We start from the raw sequence: 20,730 nt of genomic DNA on the forward strand, positions 1-20,730 counted from the left end.
CTAACCACTCACTGAGAAGGATTTTACAGCTGAAATACAAATGAATTTACAAAAGAGGTAAAAATTCCCGAAAGCCCTCTGAGCCCAATATTCATGTCAATACCAAATTAGCATTGAATAATGGCATCCATTTCCTCTTTCACTTCACAGGCAGCAGGATGGCAGTTGCCTGTAGAGACAATATGATATAGCGGGGTAGGATTCCCCAGATAGGATAGGACTCTCCAGCCCCTCATATCCTGCCAGTGGAAGATTCAATTAAAGCATTACTGTTGTGGTGGTGGTGGGGTTTGTTGTGGTTTGTAGAGCAAGTTCAAACTGATGGGCAGATCGTCTTTCTACCAAAATGATGTGTGCAGGCGTTAAGGGAAAAGACTGGCAATTACAATTTGGCTGCAATTTTAAATATGATGGCCCTCAGAACCTTTCAGTCAAATATACTTATTATTGCTGCAACTATTATCATGATCAATTTCTATTAAGTATTTAAATAATCATTTTTGCATTGATTTTATTTAATTCATTTTATTTCATTCAAATGATTACATTTGTACTCCAATTCTGCCACTAAGAGTTTAAGTTTTACACTGCACCTGTCCAACTGCTGAGTCATTATTACACAGTCATGTCGTACACACACCCTCATTCTGTATTCTGGTCAAGGTTAGTGCGTTTCCAAATATTTCATGCTGAATTACAGGAAAATATGTTTGAGGTGACCTGCAAGGCATCACAAATTTTCCATTTAATGGTGCAATAATAATAAATGCCCCCTTGGTTTTAAATAGGTAACTCAATACAAGAGGGCTGCTAAATTTAAATCATCCTTAAAATAAGCATTTACAGAGTAGGTGACCTTGCTTTGTCACACAGTGCAGTAAATTGTTTCACCTAACTTTAGACAAATTTGAGCAAAAAATATTATGGAGAACCATTAAGTCATAATTGCAGCAGCACGTCAACAATGATGCATTTTTTGCCAGTGGTTGAAACTATTTATGTACATTTATCAAGTACTTTACTTTAGTACAGTTCTGAGGTACTTTAACTGTCCTTTGAGTAATTTCATTTACTTCACTACATTTTGGAGGCAAGCAAAATTGCATCACTACTTAATTTGGTTCAAATTATGAATACAGAATATAATCATTGTATAAATTATGATGCATTATTATAGATTGAGCTACTTGCCAGATATGAAGTGGTTACAATTAACCAGCTGCTGCATTAAAGTAATGAATGATATGATCTATCAATATACATCGTAAATTCTGCTTACTGAGCACTTTTGCCCTTGTACTTGAAGTATATTTTGATGTTGATACATGTACTTTTACTCATGTAAAAGTTTGCCTGCAGGACTTTTACATATAACAAGGTATTTCCACTGTGCAAAGTGGCTTTGCCGTTTTTACTGAAGTAAAAGATCTGACTACTTCTCCTGCTGTTGTTTTTGCCCCACATGTTTTCCTCCTGTATAATCCTTCACAGTCCAATCTGAGCTCGCTCATGTGGACGCTGTCGAGTCAGGCAGCTGACAACAATGAGAATCTCTGAAAACACACTAAAAAACCCATATAATCTCAAGCTGTCTGTGCCCCTGCTGAACTTCTGCAGTTTAATTTCATCCCCCGTCCAGAGGAGTCCTGTTAGCTGTGAGAGGCTCCCAGCAGCACCTGGTGTGTCTGAACTGGAAACCTGATCATCGGCAGGTACAAGAATAGCTCGACGGGACAGTTAAAGGCCACTCCCCTGACCTGCTGTGAACTGTCATTGAACTTCTGTCCCTGCTGAGGACAAAACCCTGCTCTGTGTTTGTGTGGCCGGCTGTCGTTTGGGCTCTGGTTTTCTTAACTCACTGCTCAAAAGCTCTTGACGTTTTGATAACTAGTTGTTTTCCTTTAGGGCTATAATATGTTGCATTTTAACATCAATAAATCATCAACACATTAATTTAGAAACACAGTATGGGTACAGCAAACAAACAAGGCCACCGCACTGGCAAGCTAAGCAGTCTCTTCTGTAGTCTCGATAACACATTTTACACGTCAAAGGAATGTATTTGGTAAAAAACATGAAAAACTTTTATTTAAGCAGAGAAGAGACTATTCTTCCTGTGGAAATGGGGATTTATGATTTAATTTCCTGCCACTCCCTCATGTCGTGCAGTAACCCTCGTGTATCCACCATTCCCCATCACCTGACCTCCCCCACCCACCTGCACATCCACTTCCATTTCCCATGAACCTTGCAGCATATGTACTACCTTATTTCCTTTATTGTCCTTTATATCGTCTAATGTACTTGTTACTTCAAGTGTTCCAACTCCCTCTGCCTGCTCTTTCATCTTATGTCTCTTTCCCTCATCCTGAACTGGATAAGTTTGCCCACTTTTACTTGTCTGTCTGGTGTTGACCTCAGCCTGTTTGACCTGCCTGCTCTCTGAGTCATGTTTTTTGGATATTTTCCAGATTATATCTTGCAACACTGAGTCACTTCTTATTTGTTGTTTCATAAGGTGCCATTTTGATATTTAAAATATTTAATAAAACTATTAACCAATAGAAGATTGTATTACAATTGACCCCTTAGTGAGTTTGTAAAGTAATTAAGTACATTAGGTCCACACTGACAAACTAAAACAGTAAAATGCTACTTACACTTAGATTATTGCATAAACATAAACTTTCAATTATTTATTTTTTTGGTCATTTTTTTTTTTTTTTTTAAAGCAAGCATAATCACTATCAGTGTGAATATAAGCACGCTGTGCACACTGCCAAATCCAACTAGGCTATATAAAGCACCCTGTTACAATAATAATTCCATGTTTATTTCAGCACCTGTTGCACTATGGGCCATTACACTATTCTCATACTGTTGAATTGTGTTGTTTTATATTTTCGGCTACACACAGGTCAAATGTTTATGTTTAACTTGTTCAACTTTGTTGTCCTTGTTTTAGGTTGTTATGATATTAGGCTACAATTAAAGTAACAAAAACTGGAGTCAAATATTCCATGTATTCAGCCAATTAAACTGACCCTGAAAGCATCGGGTATAATAATACAATAATAGTGTAACACATACAGAGGACCAATTTTCTCCATTGAGTTTTGATTCTTAAAATGCATTTAGCTTATAAAAGGCTTACTTTTACTTTGGTAACATCTGAATTTCAGGATCTTAGGCCTACTTGTAATATTGTAGCCTATTTTACAGTTTGGTATTTCTGCATTTAGCTCAGTAAATGATGTTAATTCTGACAAATTTATTTCCCTTCTGCTCTATTCTGTATACACATTTTTAATTGATCGTATTTCAGATCTAACAGTACATTGTACAGGTAAAAATCTCATTTTAAAACATTAAAAAATATATATAATGTAGACATCATATTTGAAATGACATCAAACATAAAAAGAACATAAAATAAAAACTGATATACAGAGATATAATACACCTCATTTGTTTTTATTAGATACAATTCTCCTGATTATCTGAGCGGTTTTAAATGTTTTCTTGTTTGTTGTTATCTTAATAATAATAAAAGACATATTGGAGTAATCTGAAGCACTCTAGCCCTATGGATGTGATGCATGCCAACAAGATAGACAAGTTTGACAACACTGGTGTTAAAACTTGTATACATTAACAGAGAAACTTCAACCCAGAGTTTTGGAGAGATGCAGACACATTTCTACACTTCCATCTGAGGAGGAACACCTCGCTGTAATATTTTCATTTTCTCAGCAGTCAGGAGGAGCAGACAAAGTGAGCGTCCCGGGACGACCCTGCCAGAGCGGCCGGACCACCGCTTGGAAACGCCTCTCAGAGAACACACACCCATGTGCGGCCAGTAGGAGGGGCCACGTGCTGAGGTGTTTGAGAAGGTGATGCCGTAAAAGCGACCAGCATGTCGCAAACCAGGTGTTTTTTTTTTTTTGCGGGGGGAAGGTGATGTCGTAAAGCGGACAGGGGAAGGGAGGGGTGAGGATGGGTGAGGAAGAGGAGGGGGGAGACAGGAGGAGGTGGAGGGAGGAGGAGGTGACTCGCGAGCGGCTGCGCTTCAGACTCAGCGAGAGGATCATGGCGGATGGCCCCAGGTGTAAGCGCAGAAAACAGGCGAACCCGAAGAGGAGCAGCGGTAAGTCTCAACTCCTCCGTAACCGCCGCTGAGCGAGCTGGGCGGGCTGCCGGCGAGCTTTTCACTCGGTAAACTCTTTCTGGAGACTTTTGGGGAGTGAGTTGGACCACGTTTCGGGGAGTTTTGGGAGTATTAGTGTGTTCATATCCCAGTGTGGTGGTGTACCGTTATACCTGGCTGGCTTCTCTCTCCGCCTAGCGGTGCACGGGGCCGCCTGACACAGTGAACCGTTATCCGTCACTTATAATAACCCGAGGAGCGCTTCATAGTTGTCTGTATTTTTAGTTTCTTTAACTTTTCCTCTCCTTGTTTCTGTACTTTTGAACCACTTTTCCACCCGTAGCAACACTTGGCGGCAGGTTGTGGGGCTTTCACATAACAACGTGGCCCGTGGAGCGCAGTTTGTAGTTTAGTGTGTGATTTTTTTTCCTTTTTTTTAGGGCGAGGTTAGTTTCATGCTAACTTGCTGCTCGCTCGGCTCCGGATGATGCAGTTTCTAACTCCTGCTGAAAATAATTCAACTTTATGTGTTTGTTTTGATGATCGGATGGGGAATCGTGCCTCTGCGGTAAATGCATGGGAGTTTTTGCATGGGGTTTGGTCTGGTTTACTGCTGCTCCGGTGATGGCAAAGAGATGGGATGTTTATTTTATCTCCACTTTAGCCCTCATTTGCACTACTGCAGCACCACATGCTCCTTTAGTTAAGGTAAGAGTGGAAATTGTATTTGTAATCTTCTCAAAGTAGATTTAGCAAACATATCTCGATGCATGCATTTCCTCATTGCCTGCACCACTTTAGCTTTATGAAGATGGCAATTTTTGTTGTTCGGTGTTTGTTTTTAGTTGACTGTGTTGCAAAATACTCATATTTACACACAATTACGACTGTTTACTTTTGCACCTGTAATTTCGGGATTGTGAACTGATTGCAATGCCGAAAGTAAATGTTGCTTTTGATCGCACTGTTTTGCAGTATATAGTATATGATAGAGTCGTGTCATTACAAAATATGGACAGTGTTTACATTATATTATTGTTTTATATGAACCTGATTTTAGAAGTTGTATACGTTTTTATATATTTAATAACCCTTTATTACACCTTTTTTTTCATTATGATATGATTATAAAGTGATCTCGAAATAGGTGTTGGAGCATCCTACCACAAAAAAAGGAATCCACGTGTTATGAAGTAAAGGATATAAAAATAAAATTTAGGTGTAGTTCTTGCAATATCTTTATTTTACTCAGCCCGTTGGAGCCAGAGTCCCTCATTGGACGGTTTCTTACCTGTATACTCTTCCCCTTTTACATCACATCAGCCAATAAAAAAGTAAAGCTATATATTTATATATTTTTAGACACCGTTATGAGGTGTAATATGTGTGAGCCGAGGGGCAGGAAAGCACCTTTTTTTTTCTCGTGCTGACGACACGACGGTGACTCTGTGCGTCCGTACAGGAGCCATCATCATCATCATGTTTACCTGAACGCGGATAACGGGGCTGACAAATGGCCTAGAAATAAACAGAAATAGCACCTGCAGCTCTCGACCGATAACGGAACAGGATCCGCTCGCCGTTTCCTAAAGGCTCTGTGTCTCGCAAGGAGCCAGGAAAACCGCTTCAAATGTCAACTTGTGCAGGTAGAGATGATTTTTTTTGTAGTTTTCACCGTGTGCCGTGCCAGCTTCGCATGGATGCTCGCCTCCCTTCATTCTCGCGGGATTTATCTCATCGACACGCATTTCTGACCCACTTGTGCATGTTTTATCTTTCCTTTTATGTTTTTTTTTTGTGTGTGTGTGTGTGTGGATTGGTCGCAATGTTTGGTCTCGTGCACTCTGCAGCTCTGTGTGAGTCTTTGCACGCACAACGAGCCGTGCATAAGGTGGTTATTCCTCTGTTATTCCTCACCGTGTTCAATAACAGTGCTTACAGGGCTCACCGTCAAACCTCTCGTTTCCATCTATTGTGTTGCGGTAATTCGTTATACAATTTCCTGAGCGGTGTGCGGAAGGGAATGGCGGTCAGTACCATTACTGCAGTGAAGGCGGGGTTGCTGCTTTTTTTCTGGACCGGAGACAGCCAGGTACGCAAGGTGATGCAACACCTATAAAGGTGTATTTTAACCGATATTCCCGTCATATCCTCGCAGTATGAGACTTAAACGTATGATGGGAATATTCCCGAGCGTGTCGTTTGGTTTAATTTCCAAACACATAACGGGTAAATGAGATTATAATGTGAGAGGAGCGCGTCCGTGTAACGGGGCGCACAATCAAGATGGCAAAAGGTGCCGTGATTCAGTGCGCACCGCTTTCATCTGCTGCGAGTTGAAACTGGTCTGCCTCTCCTGTTCGTTTCATTTTCCACCTGCCTCAATTCAAACGTGGCTTTCTCTTTTTTTAATTAGTTTTCATCCACACGACACAGACTGCTCGTCCACAGCCTGTTCACTCTTTTGAATTTCAAAAGAGATGATGTGCCAAACATTAGCCTGTGCTAATGTACCGTGACCTCCAGTCTGTCATCACCATGATGTGGCAAACAGCTGCTGATAATGCCATCAACTACACTGTCACAATAAGCTTCAGTTTATATGTTAACATGACTTGATACTACTGATTTTTTACTCTGTAAATTTTAAATAATGAACAAATATGCCAATCTTAAGGTGGACCAACTCTTTGCCATGCCTGAAGAAGTGAGTAAACAGACCAGGCCATTAGTTATAACTCATATCCATCAGGTGACTGTGGATACATTCAATTTTACACATTTTAGTACTGTTGATCTTCATGGAACCATTTCTCATGGTGATTTTATTTACCAATTTATCTACAGTTAAAAAAAAGTATTAATTGTTGTGTTTTTTGAAAAAAATACTCATTATTATCTCCAAGATCTTAAGGGTGCATATTCATATTGCAACAGTTGATTTTCAGTTAATAAATTTTAGATGTAACATAAAATCAGCAACTCCTCCTATTTGAGAAGCTGAAACCAATTTTTTTTTGCATTTTTGGTTATAAAATAACTTAACTATTGTATTGATTATCATCAGAGCCATTTCATTTACTACATTAATTGACTAACAGATTAAATGTGTGCTCTTCCAACCCATCATGTATCAGAGGTTCCAATCCCCCTTTCTCAGTTGAGTTTTGCTATACATATCTATATATTTATCATGAATTACTGTCTGAGAGTGTTATAAGGCAACATTATAAATATTACACAGATTATAGCCCATTAGACACAGCGGTGTGTATTGAGAAAGGCTGACAGCTTTAGGGAACATTATTAACTGTTTAACGTGTTTAATAACCTGTGTGAAGAGCACAGTCAGACCTACTGCTGCTTTTCTTCGGTCCAAACCACAGTGTTAAAGTTGGCATTGCATTTTATTTTGCGGTTTCAGTTTCACATTGCACTATTATGTTTTAGTGAACCAGAATGGTCAACAAAATCATTAGCAGATCATTATCGGTCGGATTAGGTAATCCGCCTTTCCCCCTGGTTAGAGGCAGAAAATAAATCTTCTTCAAGTCCATGTTATTTAAGATAAACAACAGTAATTGAATATTTTGTAATGCATGAACGCTGGTAATCAGGTGGTGTTAATATCCATTGCTTAGTACCTGTAAAATCTTGTGTTTTGGAGTAATTTCCTGTAGTTATGATGTCATTTATAATGAGCCACATAGCAGTTTGCCTGAGAGGAGACAGAGACTCGTATTTAGGTTTGCTGTTTTAGTGTGCCACCCAAGTTGTCATTGTTCCCCCCTATCCAAACATCAGAACCTATCCCAGGAGTGTTAAACTCATTTTGGTTCATGGGCCACATACAGCTCAATTTGAACTCAAGTGGGCCGGACCAGTAAAACCATGGCATAATAACCTATTTAAAAGCAGCAATTATAAATTTTTCCCTCTTGCTTTTAGTGCAAAGATGTACATTTACACATTTGAAACGCAGATGATGAACAGCCTGAGATTTTGCAAGAAAAATAAGTGCAGTTTCAACAATATGTGTCAGTTTTTCCACAGTCGGTCCGTCTGCTTCTCACTGTCATTACAAATGCATTTTTCCGTACATTTCCACTCCTGTGCTAAAGTGGAAGCTATTGAGGAAGCAGGTAAAGTTATACCTTGTCTTAAAAAGCATCTAAAATGAAAAGTTTTGGCAGTGCCTTAACAATAGGATGCCACCAATATAGTTTAAAAATAGAAGTCTGATGCCGTTTCTTTTGTACTGAAACTGCAGATAGACAATATTTTTCACAATGTTCAGTATCTTTAAATATGACCACAGTTGTTTATTTCAGACAACTGTATTCTGGTCTGGGTTGAAAAGTGGCTGAAGTGGCTTTTTTTTACATGAAGTAGGCTACTCACTCCTGAAACCTGGCACCTCTTAGCCCTCACAGGTGCATCAGTATTAGGTGTGTTATGATCTGCGGGCTGTATGTTTGACACCCCTGCCCTAACCTCTCTGGTGTTAAGTATGGTTTACAGTCAGTTGGCCTTGCTCAACTTCTTTACTGAGATGATTCCCCACTAGGCAGCAACTGTAAACATGCTGCTATAAAAGCCTATTAAATGATGAGTGTCATTGAGCTATAGGCCTGCAGAGACCCTCAATAACCAGCACTTCTCTTTTACTTGTTTTTACCTAAATTAAACCCTTACACATAAAAGTGAGTTGTATTAGCATGCTCACCACATCAAACAGTTATTCTTGCATTTTAAAGTAATTAAATACATGTTATTGTAAAGAAAACAGATGCAGAGAAATTGTGAAGTTGTTTCTGGTCCTTGATGAACTTGTTTTTAGCTCCACCGCATGTTGGTCGTTTGCAGTTCCCCTGTAAATGGCAGGTGTCGGCCCTCCATGTGCGCCGCCTGTTGCTGCTGCCACTTTGGTCACGGCTTCGTCACCCAACGCTTTTCCACTTGGTTTAAAGTGCTCCATGTTTGTGTGTGCGTAGTGTACGAGTGCACTCTCAGCTGGACTGTAATCTAACGCTGCAATTTAGGGACTACAGGAATGCAGCCTGGTGTTAACATACCTTGACAGGATAAACACAGCGGCCTACTCCCAGGCTTGAACTGCTCAAACCTCCAAGCCTGCCAGAGTCTGGGTCTTAACCAGTGTCTGCTCACCTCTCCTGTGGAGGTTTTTGGAAGTGTAAGGAGGTTGTTAAGGAGAAGTGTTAAGGATTTAAAGGTGCCCTGTGTAGTCATTTTGTAAAGAAGTTATGTTTACATTCAGTCTCACCAAACTGTGTATTGTGTGTATCCTTGAAGCTGATTATTTTTTAATATAATTTAACTCTTGTATTGTTTACATCCAATCTAAACTAGCTAAATTTCTTTTTCTCTGGTGGCGCTTTGCTGCATATCCAGGCATGCTAGCGCCGCCTCCAGAACAGTAGAATAGTGTGGCACCATCGGCAGGATATTTTATTCGCAGATGTATATTGGTAAATTATAGGGAGCATTTTAAACAGCAGTGATAGCAGTTCATCAACAGATAAGTGCAGTGTTTATAACAGCCCCAATGACTCTGTTCACTGACTACTATTCTCTATAAGTTATATCAAGTCCGGGAAACAGACATTTGTTGATACGAAAGTGCTTTGAATTACTGTTTTAAAGGAGTACTCTTGTCTCTTTGACGACAGGCTCTTTGATCAGCTCGCTGTTGTTTGATGCAATGAGATGAGGAGCATTTTCTCTGCGTGTCTGGCATTTATTCAGCTCTCCTCTGTAGACACTGAAGCTGTAATGCTCTATTATCGCCTTGCATGTTGTACAAGCAAGCTTTGCATCATCTTATAAGGACTACGGTCCTTCAACTGCAGCGTATCGCTTCAAATCAGACCATAACACACTTTGGCTTTGCACAATCCCATATTCTTAAAGGAAACAAATATCTGAATTAAATATAAGTTCAACAGCATGTTTTACAGTCCTCTTAATTCGTTTTTTCTTTGTATGAGTGAACCATTTTTTTAGGTCACCCAGACACAGTTGTCTACTGAGCAGAGGAGTCATGTGAATGTTGTTCCTCTACGACATTATTCAGCTCTTATGTGTAGCTAATTGGCCTCACCATAGACGGGATTCACCCTGATATACTCATTAGTTTAGTCTGATAACAAATAATAGATGTTATTATCTAACATGATATAATGCTTATTCAGTTACTAAAGTGATTTTTTTAGTGTGGATCAGTCAATTATATTTTTTTTACTGTGTTATGTTAGATATTTTTGAGTGCTATGTGAATAATCATGCACATGTGAACCTTTTTTTTGTATTAAGGAGATGGCAGTGTCACAGGGAGCATTATTATTTAAAGTGGTTGTGGTCAACAGTAGCTGTTAATTGATCTATGAACAACGGCCATTCATGTTACTTTCTCCTTGTGCTGAAAAGCCTGGGGCTGTGTGAGTGTGTGTGTGTGTGTGTGTGTGTGTGTGTGTGTGTGTGCTGTCTCCCATGCACAAATGGGCCTGTGGAATGACAAAGCACTACAGGATGTCTTTAGCTAGTCAGCATTAACCCCTCCCATTGCCTTTTATGGTCCAAGGGGGGGAGGTGCATCAGGGCTACTGATGCTGCTGCTGTGACTAATTGAGTAGTGTGTGTGTGTGTGTGTGTGTGTGTGTGTGTGTGTGTGTGTGTGTTGGTGCTAGTGAGAGAGGGAGAGTATGTGTGTAAGCATCAAGGTGGGAAACAGCTACTTTCCTCCAGGCTTTGCATAACAACAGAGGCCTACTTGTTTGGATTTACATGCATTAACATGACGCCTGTTAGGGAATCAGTGGTTGCTGCTGATGCTGTTGCGTTTCAATCAGATGACGACGGCCGATAAAGCACCTTGATAGATGAAGCGTGGAAAGTTGAGGCAGATGAGTCAATACAGCCTAATAAAGGCATACGCATCAGCAGCATGTTAAATTAATAAAGTAGACAGAGAATGGATAAAGTGAACATCAAAGTTGCAATTCATGAGAACAAGATGAAGAAAACAATATCAATTGTGTTTTTTAAAAGCTTATTTGATGGATTTTAAAGGCAAAAACTGGGGGGACTGTGTCAATAGACACATTGTGACAGTGATTTTCACAGTGACGGACACTGTACATCAGAATCAGCAGATGGTTTTGTGGAAGTTGCTGAGATAAGCTGTGCCAAAAAACAGTCACAATCACCTCAGTAACTCATGAGGCCTATATCAAGCCATTCAACGACTAAAAACATAAACCAGCAGACGTGCCTGTTGTCATGCAGGTGTGTGATATGCTACTCATGAACACTCAACATGAGGACTATTTTTAGCAAAGGTGGAAAGGGAAATTGTGTGCTGCCCTCTGATTTGATACGAAACCGAAAGTAACTGATTGTGTCACTCAGGGAGTGCTGCACAGAGGAGTCTAAAGGAATCCAAAACATACATGTCTTTATGGCTTTTGAAATGTTTTCTATGTCCAGTGTTGAAGAGAGATTTTAGAAGATACCCCCCCTACACCCCCACACACACACACACACACACAAAGCCACCCACCCTCCCAGTCCTCGACGGAGAGGCCAGAGGTCAATGGAGCAGCCCTGGAGCTGCATTACAACAGAAAGCACATGAGCCACATGTGCTGAGAGGTATTGCAGTGAGCAGCATGAAGATGATAGGTGGCTTATATTAGGATTTTTTTTTCTGTGTGCTACATTAAGATTATTAATAAAGTTGTTCCTCAATCTAGAAGTGTTGCTGAAGCTCTTTGACCTCTTTGAGATACTGCTGCGTTAAGATTACACAAAAGTACAAAAGGAAAATATATTATAGATAGCTTCTTTGATGCATGAAATCTAGGGTTGGGTACCAGAATGTTCCTATATGACCACAATCTACTGGACTGAATCATAATGCAGGTGTTAGTGACTTATTACATCTGATAGTTAAGTTAACGGTGCATTTACTGCTCAGTCTCCACTGAAAAATAGTTTTGGATGCATTGGTGTGTCAGAACATAAACATGTTTGGCATATGTTTTTTTGGATACATTTTCATCATTAGTGTTAAGTGTTTATTTGATATAGGGCTAAATGTCTGCAAAAGGGGACAAACAAACGAGGCTGGCATCATTACCAAATACTTGCTCTTGTCTATGCTGTGGAAATGGGTCTTGTCACACATTTAAACCTCAAATACAATCCGTTGATTTGTCGTTGTAATTCAGTGAAATACATTCAGAGGTTAAAGCTGCTGTGTCCTCATAAAAATGAGTCGAAGACATGGGCCAAGCTAAGAATGAAGAGCTCAGAATAGTGGCAGAAAAGATCCATTTTCTGTAAAGTCTGCTGTGTTTAATTCAGATGATGTTATGGTAAAGCCAAATCCTCCTCTGAATGTACAATGCCGTTTAAAATTGATGTCATGAAGACAGAGTTTGCTCACTGCCACCTACGCTCAAAACAAAGCCAAATGTGGAACCAGAACTGAAATTTACCTCCAGCGCCACTGGTGCATAAAATCTCAGAGGAACTGCCAAACTCGTATTAGCACTTTTCTTAAAGGTGGCCTAACCCATTTCCACAAGTAACCTGCTTTGCTGTTGCCTTTCATCATTCTCATTCAACCACCTGAATATTCATGTATTCAAGAGGCTCCCTGAGCAGCTAACAGCTAAAACTTTAATCTACGCTGTGTGGCGCTAACCAAGGCTGAGCTCTGAGAGACGGCCTGTGGTGAAGGGACACAGTTTATTCTGCTGCTGCTGACCAGCATCCCACTTCACAACATGCATGTGTGTGTGTTAAAACATTCATATATGTGTGCATTTGTGCAAATGTTTAAGAAGTTTATACATGTGTTTATATGCTTGTGTGATTGTGTGGGCATGCAGGCCAGTGTGTGTCAAAAGAAAGAGTCCCATTCAAAGTCCCGTGTGTATGGGAGAGGGGGAGCCCTCTTTCACACTGAGCCTGTGGGAAACTCCTCTGCCTCTCCTTTGGTGGTAGTACAATTTGCATATCCTGCCGTCCTCCATTCTCTTTTTTCTCCTGCCGCCTGAGAAGCAGAACAGAAGCCGCCAGCTCCTCAAGCTCTGAGGAAATCAGTGAAAACGCAGCCCAAAGCTGCTGCCTGCCTCCGGGCGCTCCGCCGAGCCCAGCCACGGAGGTTTTACAGTAAAGACTAAGTCGAGCCGTAATCCTGTGCATGTTGGTGGTTGAAGTGGAGTTCCACTTGCCTGTGATTGGCTACTTGCTTTTATTCGCTTCCATTAAAATTGGGACACATCTCAAAGGTAAACCAAAAAGAAACAGGTGTAGGAGGCCTGAAACGAGAAGAAATTTAGCACTAAGAGGAGGGACGGAGCGGAATAATAACATGGATATAGAAAAGAAAACAGCGAAATATTACAAAGTTGATACCCAGCTTAGTTTGACATTATGACCTTTACGTTTCTTCCTCAGTATTGCTCTTCATCTGAGTCTCATTTAGACATAGAATTAAACAGGGCTTTAAAACTGCTTGAATAATTCATTGATTGACAGAAAAATATTTGTCAGCGACTTTATTTGATTCATTGTATTAATTACATTTTTTTAATCGCAAAAAAATCCTTAACATTCCCAGTACCAGTTTTTCAATTGAGATGATTTTCTGCATGTCTCTATTTTATCTGATAGATACAGAGTATTTTCAGATTTTGGACTGTTAGTCTAATGCCAGGGCAACACTGCCTGCATCAGCAGTGCGCATGCGTCATGGAACATGTTAGACAGGTTAGAGCAGCCGCTCTGCCAGTGTGAGCAGCGCTGCTCTGACGCATCTCGGCTACTGCTCTGCTGCGGCACATCTAGAAACGAATGAATCTGTCATACATATGAAGAAATACAAATGTCTTTTTTAATTAACCCTTACTTTGACGCCTTTGACAAGGTTTCTGTCGACAGATCCATTCAGTTGCTAACATGAGGCATTTTATTCTGAAATATTTGCAGGACCGTGTTGTTGACAATGCACTGGCTTCCATGGCTCCATAAATTAATGGAGAATTGGCTTTTAACTGTGGAAATGCAGTAATTTTCACAGCAGGCACCTCTGCAGCAGTAATGCAATAACAACGCTGCCTGTGTGAACACCACAGGCATGTGAGACGCAGCAGCTCAGTGAGGTAGCTGTCACGCGCTACTCAGGCAGGCACTGTGACTCTGGCATAAAATCTGAAGTTTCTGACAATATCTTTAAGTAGAATGAGCTATTCAGAAATAGCCTATTCTACTTATTTTTCATACTGGTGATATTTAGTTAATCTGCATCAAATAAAATACAGACCCGAGAAGTGCAATATTTGACACTTGATTTTAAAAAGTTCAAGTTTAGTCACATATTGGACTTTAAATCTTTGCGGTTACTGGTCTTGTCATTAATGAAAACCAAGGCTTTATTACACAATGGTACTGACTTGATTAGTTTTCTTCAGTCTATGCAGTCTTGATCAGCGCAGTATTGGCAGAGGTTTTAATTCTAAAGTAGCACTGCATGCTCACTAAAGTTCTACAGTATATAGCAATGGAAAATGTTTCTCTAGGCATGTACCATAGCATATCCCTTTCAGAGAGGTCTATGCTCAAATGCCTCTTTTCACAGAAACCAGATTATTTTCATAGGAACATTATGTGTTAAAATAACAAAAAGAACCACAGCGGGTTATTTATTCAGATTTCACATTTCTTTATTTTAACAAACCAAAGCTATATAAAACAATGACCCTAACCAAAGAATCCATGGTAGATGCCAAATAATTTATGATTGCATGAAGCTTAAAAAAAACCTAAAAGCTCAAGAAGGAGCAAGGAAGGCCACCTTCCAGCAGCCCCAGCAGTCTCAAGAGACATAAATCATGAACAGTGGACAGGTGGGTTAGGAGGGGCCTGGACTCACTGAAGACACCCCAGAGACTTCGGTGGGTACAGCAGTGAAGGACAGGTGGGAGTGAAATGGAGAATTAGAGTAGAAGCATAGTAGTATGGTGTCATCTCCTCTTTTACACTGTAGTTGTATCTTATCTGAGATTAATGTTTGTATCGTGTGAGAAGTTGCTCAGAAAAAACAAATTTGATGAAATGACAATGAAATATTTGCACAATAGGTTGAAGCAGCAAATGAAAGATGACAATGACAATATGGGACCTGTTGCACTATTGAACAACTATTTGGCTATGGATTATATGCTAGCCATTTATACATTAACTGGGGGTTGATGCAAGCCATTTTGGGAAAAGTCGGTGCTTGTTCACACACATATGGATGCAAAGTGAAAAGCTTCCTCTTGCCTCTCTTAAGTCTGAAGCTTGCTGGTATCTTTGGCATTAACTTGGTAGTCGACACACTTAACTCTGATTGGGCAGTGATTTCCTCTCATTGCCACTACAGTGGTGCACAAGTTGTTTTCTGTAGTGATGTGTTTAAATGCTTTCTCATCCGAGTCCTTGTGAGCTTGTAAAAGTCATACCTCAGGGGAACTGGGAGGCGACTGACTACAGACTTTCAGCTGATTTCTTTTACACTGTTGAGTTGGAGTAGAAAACAATTCGGTGGTTCTGTTTGTGGATAAAACAAAACTTTTTAGGGTGCTATCTTTGGCTTTGGGAAAAACTGGACAACTTTTTTTTTCACCATTTTCTGACACTTTTTAGACTGAACAACTAATTAATTGATCATGGATTGAATTGAGAGATTAATCAGCAATTAAATCAATCATTAGTTATGCCCCATCAGAAGATATTTTCTTAATTGACTGACTTTCATTTCTCAAGCAAAAATGGCAAACATTTGATAGCTCCAGCTCCCTAAATGTGAAGATTTGCTTTTTTTGTTTAAACATATATTTTACCCCATGGCGACTTTGAAGATGTCAACTTGGGCTAGGGGAAATAAAATTCCCCTTCCCCCCCCCTTTCTATGATTCTCTTTTTTTTGAAGCCCAAACAATAAATAGATAAATGAATGAGATAATTCGTACATTAGTCAATGGCTAATGATCAGACTGTAAACAGTGCAGCACTATACTGTGGATCTGTTCACATTCTGTAGACTGGACAGGTTTCTCTTTATTTATTGTGATGTTATATGTGTTTCATAGTTGGACAGAGACAGAGTTGCCTCCCTCTCTGTTTTCTCTCTCCCACCATGCAGGACGGATGGAGAGTGAACACACTGAAATGGAACAGAGGATTTGATTAGAAGCTGAGTAGAGATGTGCAGTGTGGATTCTCTCTTTGTGTCCCTCCTCCATCCTGTGTCCTGTGGGCTTGATGTGGAGTGCAGGGAGCCAGAGGGACGATTTACTGTAAAACGGGAGAGGAGGAGGAAGACACCTCTTGCTTGCAGACAAAATATGCGGGTCTATTCAGATCCCTTAATAAACTGTCAGTGTAGATTTAGATTTGTTTGTTGATGTAGGGGAACATTAGGAGTTGTCCTTTGTAAATCATGCAAGCAAATTCACGGTCGAGTGAAAGAGAGAGCTGGAGAGGCTGAAAGAAAGGGAGTGTTGTTATTGAATTACAGGTGATGGCTGCTAATTGGGCCCTCCAGAGGTTGTGTGTATGTGTGTTTTTTTGTGTGTTTGGTGGAAGTGTGTGTGTCTGGCTCAAGGGATGCAGTTGATGAAGCTGTTAGGGTAAAGTGCGGGGCCCCAGTGCGCTCCCTGAGTGCTGTGCTTTAGAGGCTGTCCTGTCCCTGTGGAGGAGCACTAATGGAGGCCACCCAGCCGCGATGAATTACACCCAGACTGGATGGATGGAGGGACGGCTGAGCCGGGGGTGATGCTGCTGTAATTGAGGCGGCTGCTGGTGAGAAGAGTGCTCGATTTTTGATGAGCTGTAGGCATGAAGCAACACGTTTGCGCCGGAGCCGTGACAGAAACCGCATTACCACCCTACCGGGGCTTCAGCAAGGTGTCAGCAGGGCCTGAAAGTCATATCTGAATACATGTTATTCTGCATTCACTAATGCATGTGACACAACAGTGACGCAGCCTTTAGCTAGTCCATGAAATTGTAAAAATGTGATGTTCGACATCAGATCTGTGAGAGCATTCCGTGTTGTACAAGAAGCAAAGTGTTTACTGTTGTAGCAGTTTTTGTTTATTTGAGGAAACCATAAGAAAAACAAGTAGCTAGCAGTGTCCAAAAGTAACTTTTTGACTCCTGCCAAGGGGACTGGTAGATGAGAAAAACCCCACAGGCCATATTTTTTTACTGGCTTTTTTTTTTGTTTTACTGAATTTAGCTTTTTTTTTTGTTTTTGTTTTTTTGTCGCATATACATTTGTTTTGGTACATTCATTGAGATGAAACATATTATGATGACTGCAAGCTTAAAAAAATAGGTCAAAACAAAATTTGAACCTAAATTATTAAACGACTGATCACAACAGCCTCAGCATGGGAATAAGTTCCCCCTGGTAAGAAGTGATTCAGTATATATGTTTTTATTTTGAAAGGTGCAAAAGGAAAAAGTAAAGATGTAATGTGGTGCCGTTCATAATGTGGGAGGAGAAGAGTCTGCCCTCCTGCTTCAGATTATGCAGCCTCTGTGTTATTTTATCACCCTCTTAAGTGTGGGCACAACTCATAACTCTTGGCTAAACAAAAATAAAATGAATAGTTATTTATCAAGCTATTCTGTAATGGTTTACTGTGGTTTTTAAACTGGACCCAAGAGCAAGGCCACTAGACAAGTGTACAGTGGGTAAAAATGAGTTTAGTTTTGAGTTTTGCAGGTGGGTGAAGCAGGCAGGTTGCAGTAAGGCTGAAAACTGTGTGACTTATGGCACTGGAGGTTTGTAGGTTAAAGCAAAGAAGCAGTGTGGCTTACTAGCAGTTTTCTCATTGAAAACTAAACTGGAGAATAGCCAGTAGTACCACTGTGATGAGCACAAACAATCTGGCAGGATGGAAGAGAGAGTCCAGGGTTTTTTAGCTGCAGTTGATGAGAGTAGAATGAGCAGCAGGTGTGCATGCAACACCAGGGAGCCACGCCCATCCTCTGAACGCACACAAACACAGCAGCAGAAAACACTGCAGAAAAAAAAAAAAAAAAAAAAAACATGAAAAAACACCCTAAATCCATAACACCACATTGACAAAAAAAAAATAACAAACAAATTGAAGACAAAACAAATTGTCCTGCCCATTTTCACACTTTATATATCTTACTGTTTTTACTAAGCCATGACTGTTCCCTTTGCTGCTTGTTGTCAAGCTCTTTTTAATATAGGATTGCGTCTATTTTCTAGTTTTTATTTGGCGCTGATTTTTTTTCACATTTTATTTACATTGATATCCAGGTCAGTGTTTATGTGTACTGCTTTAGGTAACATAATGGCTCCATTACCACAGGATTTGGGGTCTCATTTTCATTTTAGAGCTGAAAAAAATGAATCGATAAGTTGACTGACAGACAACACATCGAGCCTCTCGATTGTGAAGATTTGCTGTTTTTCTTTGTTTTAATTGCGATTTGAATATCTTGAATTTTTTTTTCCACTGTAAACAAAGGAAACAAGCAATTTGATCACCTTGGGCTTTAGGATATTTTCAGGCATTTTTAATCATTTTCTGACATTTTATAGAACACACAATAGCAGATTTTTTTAAAAAAATAATGGGCAGATGAACATGATTATTGTTTGCACGTCTAAAGGAGCTTAATAGGTAGTGCGTGGTACTAACTACAGGTTAAAATATGGCCCTTTTCACTCAACTGTTTTGTATTTATTATCATATCTAATTTGCTTTCCCTCTATAATTGTTATTCTGTGTTTTTCTGCTGAGCGCTCAGGATCTCTGCTGTCACTGAGAATACCGCCTTGCTTATCTACTTTGGTAGATTTTTGTCGATCAAAGCAGTTTCAGCTTCAGCCCGCTCCAGCGTGATTACTGAGGTGTCAGCTGTTCATTCTACAAGAGATGTGGACAAACGACACCTGAGGCTTTATCATCATCTTGTTTCTGTGTTTGTGCTGCTGCCACAGGATTTTGACCGCCTCTGTCTTCACTGGGGGAAACCTGTCTGGTAGAAGCTAGCACGCCTTTGTCTGTGTTTTCTCTGCATGATTACTGTATGTGAGAACATAAGAGCAACCGTCAGGCCATCTGCACTATGTCAGGAAGCCTTGTTGTTAAAGGGTTACAAAACTGAAGTTCTCAAACATGCTTGTGATTGTGTGGCTTGTTTACTTGTAAGGAGGTGTGTCTGTTATGGGAGGATGTGAGTGACGTGGTCTTCTGTGTCCTTACAGGGGTTGCTCTGTAATAGTGCTGCAGCAGTGGTGGGTGAGGTCATTGTGTTGGCTTGTTGTGACTCTACTGAGTGCAACATTTTTATGTTGTTTACTGATTTCCAACAAATAAGCTAATATTCTTAATGTTGCATTTTCCTTGCAGTGATAACTGTTTTCTTGGTGCACCAGTGCTCAGTGAAAGTAGCGTAAACTGTGCTGTCTTTACACCTGCCTAGGTGAACTGTCATCTTCACTTTGTACTTTGTGAAACATCACATGTCAAACCACATAACCAGCAGAGTTACAGTTTTAGTTTTAGACTGACATTAAAGCAACCAACATGTTTTTGGCATTGACCTGATGCAATTTTAAGAATTGGACCTTAGTCTTAAAATGTTGGGTTCAGCCGTGTCACTACAAATTAACTGTTAAGTTTTGGAAACCATCAGCCGCTGTAGACGATGGGGGAATAAGTTTAATTTCCTGCATTCATCAAGTATGTAACCTAAGCAGAAGTCTGGCTGAGCTGCAGTTTTCCTTTTTGGGTTATCGGTATCAGAGTATTGGCACAGGTGCAGCTCAAAGGCTGCAGCTTTTACATCTTGACTGGGTTTCATCAACGCATTTTTTCCCCCCCTTCTGGTCTCATGCAGCAGGCATCTTAATGTGAACTCAGAGATACTTGGAGTTAATCTCACAAACCTGTAGGAAGCTTGTGTGGTGGCTCATCAGTCAGCAGTTGCTTTTCCTCTAACGGACTAACAGAGGAGCTGGGTCGAGGCCCAGGATTCAACAAAAGAGATATTTTTACAGCAAAAGACTAGCAGTATGTACTCAGTGTATGTACAAACTTTTGTTTGTCTGGTATATACAGTGTTTCCCCACAATTTATTTTGTATGTGTGACGGTCACTCATAATGGCATGTCATAAATGTGTGTCCCTTTGTATCCTTCTGTGTCCCCTCTCCTAATTCAGAGGTTTTTGTGGGTCCGTGAACGCAGTGCAAGTGGAGCTCTCTCTATGATATTCTTATTTTCATTAGCAGCAGTTTGTTTGTTTTAGTTGCGGGTTAGATTATTGATCTGTCAGTCCGTTCAGAGCTGATCAAATTGATGGATGGTGAATGCAAACTTTTAGACCTAGTTGAATGAACAGTTAAATTTCACTTTTACTGTGCCTGACTTTTTGCTGCTCCATCTGTGCCTTGATTATGTTCTGTGCTCTGCGAGTTTGGTGCAATAGATCCTCGGATGGTATATATATTTCAACAGTGGT

At 40.2% G+C, this 20,730-nt stretch overlaps 1 protein-coding gene across 4 annotated transcripts in view; it reads left to right on the forward strand.

The window, feature by feature from the left end:
* The first annotated feature begins 4,041 nt into the window (after positions 1 to 4,041).
* The window catches only part of zeb1a (zinc finger E-box binding homeobox 1a), a 71,941-nt gene continuing 55,252 nt past the window's right edge, over positions 4,042 to 20,730 (forward strand). Inside the window, exon 1 of one of the 4 annotated variants that reach the window (XM_042498145.1) lies at positions 4,042 to 4,147. In XM_042498145.1, coding sequence (XP_042354079.1) covers positions 4,090 to 4,147 — 58 coding nt within the window. In that variant the 5' untranslated portion in view covers positions 4,042 to 4,089. Of the gene's footprint in view, positions 4,148 to 5,741; positions 5,794 to 20,730 lie in introns of those variants that run through there. The other 3 variants (XM_042498147.1, XM_042498146.1, XM_042498148.1) reach the window with 3 other exon arrangements.

The sequence above is a fragment of the Plectropomus leopardus genome, chromosome 12 (genome assembly GCF_008729295.1).
Source record: "Plectropomus leopardus isolate mb chromosome 12, YSFRI_Pleo_2.0, whole genome shotgun sequence".
Taxonomy (NCBI): Eukaryota; Metazoa; Chordata; class Actinopteri; order Perciformes; family Serranidae; genus Plectropomus; species Plectropomus leopardus.